This window comes from Corapipo altera, unplaced genomic scaffold, assembly GCF_003945725.1.
Source record: "Corapipo altera isolate COAL_440 unplaced genomic scaffold, ASM394572v1 61085, whole genome shotgun sequence".
Lineage (NCBI taxonomy): Eukaryota > Metazoa > Chordata > Aves > Passeriformes > Pipridae > Corapipo > Corapipo altera.
The window spans coordinates 296,434-306,391 of record NW_020885021.1 but is presented as its reverse complement, the minus strand read 5'-3'; the positions used below and the strand labels follow the sequence as shown (position 1 = coordinate 306,391).

Here is a 9,958-nt window from a genome sequence, read left to right as displayed (position 1 = left end):
TCCAGTTCACAGAGAATACATTAATTAATATGTCTTCACTTTGTAGGAGAAATGGGCACGAACACATGAGCACTCAGTCACCATCCTTTTGTAGCTAATTTATGCAACTTTTGCCTCTAAAGCATCATGTATGGCACACAAGTTTCACTGTAAAATCATCTCTAGAAACACAGGAGAAGTGGATGTAAATCGCAAGGACTGTAAAATTATATATATGCTGCTTATGAATTTATCTTTCAGAATCATGTTTTTGACATTCACTTTAAATTTTGTTTTAAAAGAATGAGTCCCCTTCCTTGAGGCACAGGTTCAGTTCAGGTTATGACAGCGATCTTTGCTTTAAGCGGCCATTGAGAGCTGAGGATCCAGAGCAGCCAAATATGTCTGAAAACCAGGTCTCCAGGTCTCTATAAGCTGCAGTAGCAGCTAACAGAAAGAAGGGTACCTGAATCTCATCAGAACAAAGCAGTCTCCCATGTTTAATCATTTTATTAGAACCTGAAATGACAACAAAGGTAAGGATGTTTGCTAAATCAGTCCCTGTTAACCTACAAACGTACCTTCTTTGTTAGATATAAGGTCTGGTAGCACTCATGAGGTTCTGGGGTTTTTAAAGCACAACATAGGACTCAAGACTCCAAAAGCTCATATATTTCCCCTAAACATCCAGGCTTATGCCAGGTGGTCTAGCAAAAGATACTGTCACTCTTCACAAAGCCTTTGTGACTTAAAGTTCTTTGATACACCAAATACAATCTCTCCCCATCACAGACAGAGGTTCTATCTTTAAGCAAAATAAAAGTGATAAATATTGTAGGCACTTATCTTCTATGTGAACCCCCCTCCCCCACAAAACCCCAAAACAAAACAACAAAAACCCTCTCTCTGGAAGGGATTAAAGAACAGTGACTTTATTTTAAACCATGTTGCCTATAAGGGTGACAAAATCCCAATATCTTTCACAATGTAACATGAAACTAGCAGGAACATGAAAAATACTGACAGAATGAAGATGAGAGGACAGAAAAAGGACTACAAAAGACACTTTCAGTCTGAAGCATGTTTCAAGTAGCTTAGATTTTCAAAGCCATTTTTAAAGTTTTGTGCACTCAACTTTCTCACAAATACTTTACTATTTTTTCTGATTTTTCCACCTAATTAATTTTCTCTCCTCTCAAACAGCAACAGAAAATGAGAAAACAGACCACAGGAGAGAGAGAGACAATGAAAGCAATGAGTTAACATATACTATAAAGTACAGAAAGTATTCTGTTAGCTTTCAAATATGAGCAACACAGCAACTTTCATTTTTCCTCCACTTAAAGCAATCACTTTTTGAAAATGTTTAAAAGAAAATGTCCAAAGTTCATGCCAAAGGTCCTCAAGGTTTTAAACACAGCATCTTACAGATGGGGGAACACTGTTTATATTTTTATTTGTAAACCAAAGTTTGAAATACCTTACAATATACTTTAATTTTTCTAAAGAAACATAATTCAAGAATTGAAAGAACAGTATGCCACTAAATGTTAAGGATCATGTTTTAAAAATCTTTATTAAAGAAAGGTTATATACATATGATGAATTTAAGTTGTATTTTAAAATCAACTACTTAAGCATTTAAATTATTTAAAATTAAGTGCAAAATTGGAAGTCCAGTCACAGATGAGGCTGTAGAGTTCTGCTTAAGATAGAAGAGGTCTACCTATGGCAGGCACAGCTGCACACTTATAAGCTAACTCAGTCTATCTCAGCCATGAATCCTGCAGATCTGAGTGACACTGCTGATTAGGTCAGTTCGATCTACTTAATACAAACTCTCTCTTTCTAAGAAGAAGGATATTAACTAAAGCTTTCAGTTAAGCAATAAAACCTTTCTAATTAGCAACAACAACAAAAAAATTACATGCTTGCTCTGTTTCAGGCACTTTTAAGATCATAGTTTATTTACTGTAGGTAAAAAGTTACTATACAGATAAAGGGATCCCTTAAATTTTAACTCTAAAGTTATATACCATCTAGCATTGTTGCTCTGAATATTAACCAAAAAAAGTTTCTAGACACCTGTAAGCCCCTCTATAAATCTTCATTGTTATGAGGGAAAAAAATACATATAAATCGATGCTCAATTTGTTCAATGCATAATATTTGCACTGTGAAACCAATGGGAGATAACAAGCAGCGGCAAAGAGGCAATAAATTTTTAAAAAGACAAAGTTTTATATGTATATATTTTACAATAGTGTGCTAATCAGCATAATTGTATACAAAAAATTAAAATATAGCACAGCATCCCATTACAGAAATTTTAATCATCTGAATTGCAGTCATTACTTGCAAACCATTTACATGCAACACCTGGTAGAACTGACTTTTTGTTTTTTAAGTGTAAAATAGATTGAGAGGTTTAAGAAACAAATATTAATTTGTGTACAACCAAAATTAAAAACTGCATTAAAGAATTGTACTAGTCACAAGCCTCTTCCATACAGGAGGGGGAAAAAAAGAAGAAAAAAAAGTACAGATAATGATAGAAAGTGGTCTCTTTCTATGCAGTAATTATCAAAGGCAATGCATAGACTTAGAATACCTGGATGGCAAATTCCGTAGACACTGGAAACAAACAGCTTTCACATACATACTCTTTATAGGAGGCCTTTCTTTCCATCAAATGGTTGATGGCAAATAAGGGGGACCAGGTGTAAAACTAAGTAGATCTTGCAAAATAGTAAGATAGGTCAGTTGTTAATTTACAATTTGAACTATATATACAATATAATGGAATGTATCCCATCCCAAAACAGGTTTATGAAACAATTGGACCTTTCAACACTAGACTTATGACTCAGTTATCATTTTAATGTAAACATAAGTACACAAGAGACTTGCATGAAAAGTAAAATTTATGGGGCATTTTACAGGAACTATTGAAAAAGCTGCTTAATGGAATTTCTGCTTTTAAAGTAATTTTGTGAGATATAATTGAAACAACATCTGTATATAAAATGCCCTGACAGACACTTCAACATGAAGCTTTGCTGATTTTAAAAGGCCCTTCTTCAATCTGTTAGGAGTTGTACTGCAGAAGTATTGATGCATGCACACATCTGTGTCAGCTGAGACTAGTGATCCAACTGCATGCACATTTCCTCCTTGAGGTACTTTCTGTGTTAAACCACTTCAATAGCAGTAAGATGAAAAATAGATTGAACAAAGTATTTCGTATAACTCAAAACTGAATAGGAAATAGAATGCCAATATGGCAGTAAAAACTTTTTCTGTTGTTTTCAACTGGGAAAGTCTCTTGTACCAGCAGAATCCTGTATACAGATACACAGAGAAGGAGGGAATACACCACATAATTCCTATCATACAAGAGTTGATTCATCATGTGAGAAGGTAGAAATGACATAAAACATGAATAGTCAGTAGAAGAAAAACAACTGGTTTACATGAGAGAAGAGAGAACACTTCAGTCTGAGCACAGTTATTTTGTGAAAGCTGCTACAACAGCCCATAGAACCTCATTCATGTTGGCTTTCATACATTCAACCTCAGGGTCTAAATCCAAAAGCTGCCGCACTCTCTTTGTGGCTAAATCATACTGCTCATCCAGAAGAGGGGCAAAAGCGTTCTCCAGAACATCTGAAGCATGGGCTAAATAAACAAGTGCCAGCAAGCGCTTGTCCATGCGGTGGGGGTCATTCACCCATTTGTCAAGAACCGCTTCTTGAACCTTTTTGATGAGGCGCTGTTTGATATTGTTGTTGGTGAGAGGGTGTGTAGTCATGTCAAAAAGAAGGAAGTTCTGTTTTTCTGTTGTCAGTACGCCTTTTTCCACTAGATTTTTAGCTAACCTTTCACGGACATTTCGCAATTGGTAGTGCAACTTCAGTGGATTCCATGTTTCACCTAAAAAAAAAGAAAAAACCAAGAGTCAGGCAAAGTTTAAGCTGTATTTATTACGGCAATTCTTCTCCCCTCCTCCTGCCCCCCAGCTGCAGAATGAGCTGTCAAATTCATATAGCTGACTATTACACTAAGATATTGTGCTCATGTCAGCATTTTAAGTTTGGATGAAATGCTACTAAGCCATGTCTTGATTAGGGATATGACAAATAAGCATTCTTGTACTGAAGGGAAAGAAAAAAACCCCACAAACCCCACAAACAAACCCCCAAACAAAACACCACAAACAGTCATGAAGACAGAGTTAATAAAACCAAAAATAAAAATCTCCTCCAATCTTGTCCCTTTTGTCTACTTCCAGGTTTTTATCAATTCAGAAGCTGGAAGAAGTGCCATTGCCATTCTTTCTGCCACAGAGTAAGCTACACCTACACTATACGTCCTCCTCACTTCTCTATTTCTTCATATTTATATTCTTCTCTCCCTTCCTGCCCTCAGCAGATGAAACAGTGACATGCGCTGTGTGAGTGTAGGTGCGTGCATTACACACAGGCACATGTTGGGCAGGGGCTTTGATGTTTCTATAAAAATTATTTCTAAATTTTTTTTGTAAAGGCAGGAGAACTGGGCACTTTGAAGTGTGTGTGCTTAGAGGAGGAAATTTTAAAAGCACAAAATCAGCATCAACAGCTACCAAGAAAGACAAAGTTGCTAAGCACTTGGTGGGGTCCTCACCTTGAATATTGTGTGCAGTTTTGGTCACCGCAATATAAGAAAGTGTGGTGAGCTGACCTTGGCTGGACACCAGGTGCCCACCAAGCCACTCTATCACTCCCCTTCCAAGTCGTAAAGGGGAGAGAGAATAAGATGGAAAACAACTTATGGGTTGGGATAAGTGTTGCAGGATAGAAATTGTGTGAACAATTTCCCTTGCATTTCTGTGTGTATTGCTTTAGCACAGTTTGGGTGTGATCAGTTAGTTAAGATGGCTACAGGAGCTAAAGCTAGAACAAAAGTGGATTTATGCCAGATGCCAAGGAGGAGTTTTGGCAGGTGAATAAGGTTTTCTCATCTCCTATGACCACCTGTTGTGATCCAATTAGTAGCGGACAGCAAAGTATGTTTTCCTTATGTAACCAATGTAATGTGAACAAGAACTAAGCGTCATGAAGACTATATAATCTGTCTTTCTCCTAATAAAGCTGACATTTTGCCAACCCTAAGGGTCTGTGAGCAATCTGTTCATGCCCCTCCATTCAATAGATAAGGCAGTTTATTAAAGCAGAAGCAAAGCAAAAGCTTGCCCATGCAAAAGCAAAGTGAAAAATAACAAGGTTTATTCTCTACTTCCCATCAGCAATGATGGCCAGCCACTTCTGAGAAGCAGGGCTTCAGCAGTGCATAATGGTTTCTTAGCAGGCAACCATTGCAGACAATGAATGCCCCCCCTTCCTCCTTTCCTTAGCTTTTATATCTGAGCTGATGTCATATGGTATGGAATATCCCTTTGGTTGTTTGAGTCAGCTGGCCTGCTTCTGTCCCAGAATCTTGCCCTCGATTGGGGAAGGAATGTTACAGTGCTGATGCTGTGCTCAGCAGTAGCCAAAACACTGTTGTGTTATCAACACCATTCTAGCTACCAATGCAAAGCACAGCACTGTGAGGGCTGCTATGGGGAAATGGACTCCAGTTCAGCCAGACTCAATACAGAAAGATATTAAGCTATTAGAGAACGTCCAAAGGAGGGCAACGAAAGTGATGAAGGGACTTGAGGGGAAGCCTTATGAGGAGCATCTGAGGTCACTTGGTTTGTTCAGCCTGGAGAAGACTGAGGTGAGACCTCATCGCAGTCTACAACTTCCTCATGAGGGGAAGAGGAGGGACAGGCACTGATCTCTTCTCTGTGGTGATCAGTGACAGGACCTAAGGGAATGGCCTGAAACTGTGTCAGGGAGGTTTAGGTTGGGTAATAGAAAGAGATTCTTCACCCAGAAGGTGGTTGGGTACTGGAACAAGCTCCCCAGGGAAGGAGTCACAGCCCCAAGCCTGCCAGAGTTCAAGAAGCATTTGGATGATACTCTCAGGCACACGGTGTGACTCCTGGGGATGGTCCTTTGCAGGGTTAAGTGTTGGACTCAACGATCCTTGCGGGTCCCTTCCAACTCAGCATATTCTGTGAAATACATCTTTGCTTAAGGGTTTACTTAACAAGCTAAAATTTTAGGTCCAGCGTACCTAAGTATTTATTGTAAGTATTAAAATCCCTTTGTGATATAAAAAAGCATATGCATTTTAAGAGGTGAGTGAAAAACCAGCGTAAAACATTTCATAGATAGATGAGGGTTTTCCCATAAATGATGTGAGATTTTCTATCATGGAGTCATAGAATGGCTTGGGTGAGAAGGGGCCTTAAAGATCATCTAGTTCCAACCCCCCTGACATGGGCAGGGATGTTACCCACTAGATCAGGTTGCCCAGGGCCCCATCCAACCTGGCCTTTCTATATAAGAAAGCTTTTTAAAAAATCATTGGTTAATGAATAATAATAATACACAGATTACTTTAAGGTTTCTCCCATTGTGATGGAAGGTGATGTACACTTTATTCAAGTAATGGACAAGTAAAATTAGGTGACACCAACTGCATAGTGAAAGGTAGAAAACCCATCCAGACCTGAACTCCACAAGTCCTTGTAGGAATCACATTCTCATCTGATGTGATTCCCCAGTTTGATCATGAATGAAGCTATCACACACCAAAGAACCAACAAAAAAAATTCGTCCCCTTACATTGTTTCACAGGGCAAAGGTAATTTCCTAGATGTTTCTAAATTTATTAGGTGGATGTGGCTATACAAGAATAAAAATCAATGCTGTGGTGACACCTTGTGATCAATCTCCTCAATTACACTGGCACTTGCTTCAAACACAGACAGATGTTTGTTACATCTGACATTTTGATTCAAGCTTCTGTATTCCCTATACTTGCTTCCCTTAGAGGCTATCTTATAAACAAGATCAACCTAGAAAACACCACCTTAAATGTCCATATAAATATTTCCATGATGGCTTTGAACACTAACTTGAAGCAGCATTTTTCACATTGCTGATAATTATGGATAGAGTAGCTATTTTCCAGGATCAGACCCTAAAGCAAAATTATAAAAGATTTTATCAAAAACCCAAAACAAAACACCAAAATATTTTTCTTTAAGCGACAGTTCTCTAAAGCACAGGAAACACAAAGAACCTTAATGCCATACATGTAAATAAAAATGAGTGATCTAAGTCTCAACCACAGCACTGACGATAACTATCTTCCCAGAGCCAAAGCTCAGCAGGGTCAGAAAAACCTTAGCTCAGCTCAAGGAAAACCTACAACACTGTTCATTCATTAGTTGACCTTTTTGGAATCAATACTAACTTGATGTGATCTACACTGTGAGAGAAGGTGAAATGTCAGCACAAATTATGTATTTGGGACAAGAAAAATAGTTTTTTCAAAGGCTATAAAAGTGAAGGAGAACTGAACAAGAACTAAACTGCAAGGCTATGCAGCAGACACACCTGACAAGCCCCTGACAAGCCCCTGACAAGGGCTACTTTGTTCTACTCTCTCCCCCCTTTACCTGACAGACAATAAGCAAGATGGAAGGGATGGCAAGGGCATCAAGTATGAACTATATGCAAGTATGCAAGGAAGGTTGCTTCAAGTGGTATGGGACAAATGGGAAGAACATAATGAAAACAAGAAGGCAGAGAAAGCTGAAGGCATTTTGGTCATTATTTAAACTCTTACTTTTCTGTTGTTACAAGTAACAATTAGATTTAGATGTATAACTTCGTCTTATTACCCCCTACCTCCCAAAGTCATACTGTTAACAAAACTGGGTTTTTTTCCTACAATGTTGTCATGATTTGAGATTCCCAAAATCTAATTCCCTAGCTCCATCCCCCCTCCCACATCTCAACCCAGTGTGAGATGTGTTTTCCAGACAATCACACGAGACTCAGAATGGGGGAAAGGGAATATATTACAATGACTGTACACATGAATAAATACTACGATACATTATATACAATATTAATTATCTCTACCATGACATAATCGTATTTACAATGGATCAAATCTCTTCTCCCTTCCAAATAAAAGTCCAGGAGGGAAGAAGGAAAGATCCCTTCCAGCTCTCAGGGCAGCAGCTTCTTCAGAGTAGCAGTCTATCTCTCTCTCTCATGCATGCAGCTGTTGCTGGATCTCTGCCAGCACACACGAGGGGATATCCAAGCCCCTTGGCCACTCATCTTCCAAACGAGGAATCTTCCGTGGGCTGTGTTCACCCCAGACGAAGGTCGCTCCACCATGGTCATATCAACGAAGCATAGGAGTCTCCGTGACGGTCTGGTATCTTCAGGAGATTCAAGCTCCTTGTAGAACTTCTGACTCTGATTCCAAGCTACTAGCTTCTCTATAGCTGCAGCGAGGGACGGCCCAAGGTCCACCTTCCACACATTTTGTCCTGGCTGAGCTCTCAGGACGATTGAGCTTCTTAGTTCTTCTCTGCAGTGCATGTTGCACTTCACTCCTCCCGTCTAGGATGTGAGGGGTTTCCAAGGAGTTTGGGGGGTCTGGTTCAGTTCTTACCCCCAAAACTCTGTCTCTCTACTGCTCTCTCCTCAGACAACTTTGTATCTTCCTTGGCTGTATGCTGTTTTGCTGCTTCTACAGTTCAGTTCTTATCTGTTGGCTTTTAGCCATAGTCTCTGGACGCTGCCACTGCTTCTGCTCTGTCTCTGCTCACTCACGGTGGAGAAAACTTCCTTAACTTCTAGCTACAGGCACCTAGCCCAGCTTTATGCTGTTCCAGGTCCCTGCAGCCCCCAATTGGGGCTGGGGGGGGGCAGAAGCCCCCCCCGAGAGCTTCTACCCTCTCCTCGTGGCTCCTACAACATGGCTACCACTTCTACACCAAAACTACAACTCTTTCTCTTCTGGTCTGCTTGTGGTATGTTTATATTTCGCAGGAGCGCAGATTGGTTCAAATCTCAAGTGTCACCACCCCCTGGGGGTTACCACCTTCTTAGCTTCAGGGAGAAAACCTGGTTCAAACCACTACAAATGTTTACACAAATAAGTACAGCTCCGATCTACTCCAGGGAAGCTGCATTTTGTGTATTTGTAAAAAAAGGACAAACTTTAGTCATGAATTTGGCTAAAACCCTAAAAACAAACCCTCAAAAAAACCCAAACAAACAAAAAATAAAAGCACTGCATGTTAAAAGATGGTCATTGTTAATTTCAGATTAATTTATGCATCCTGAGAAAAGAAATGTTGGCAAGGTGTATGAAAAGTGTTAACTGCAATTGTAAAGATGAGATCTAATTGTGGTCAACGGTTCGATGTCCAAGAGGAGACCAGTGACAAGTGGCGTTCCTCAGGGGATGGTTTTGGGACCGGTGCTGTTTAACATCTTTGTTGGCAACATGAACAGTGGGATTGAGTGCAACCTCAGCAAGTTTACCGATGTCACCAAGCTGTGTGGTGCAGTCGACATGCTGGAGGGAAGGGATGCCATCCAGAGGGATCTGGACAGGACTGAGGGGTGGGCCTGTGAAAACCTCATGAGGTTCAACAAGGCCAAGTGAAGGGTGCGGCACCTGGGTTGGGGCAATCCCAAACACAAATACAGGCTGGGTGGAAAATGGATTGAGGGTAGCCCTGAGGAGAAGGACTTGGGGGTGCTGGTGAATGAGAACCCTGTGACATGACCCAGCAACATGCACTTGCAGCCCAGAAAGCCAACCGTATCCTGGGCTGCATCAAAAGAGGCATGACCAAAAGGTCAAGGGAGGTGATTCTCCCCCTCTACTCCACTCTCATGAAACCCCACCTGGAGTACAGCATCCAGCTCTGGGACTGCCAACATAAGGACATGGACATGTTGGAGCAAGTCCAGAGGAGGACAACGAAGATCATCAGAGGGCTGGAGTACCTCTCCTATGAAGATAGGTTGAGAGAGTTGGGACTGTTCAACCTGGAGAAGAGAAGGCT

At 40.3% G+C, this 9,958-nt stretch overlaps 1 protein-coding gene across 1 annotated transcript in view; it reads right to left on the bottom strand.

The window, feature by feature from the left end:
- Positions 1 to 3,487: 3,487 nt before the first annotated feature.
- The window catches only part of LOC113959087 (Golgi phosphoprotein 3), a 67,725-nt gene continuing 61,254 nt past the window's right edge, over positions 3,488 to 9,958 (bottom strand). The window contains exon 4 of the mRNA XM_027667855.1: positions 3,488 to 3,912. Within this exon, the coding sequence (XP_027523656.1) occupies positions 3,488 to 3,912 (425 nt within the window). The remainder of the gene's footprint in view (positions 3,913 to 9,958) is intronic.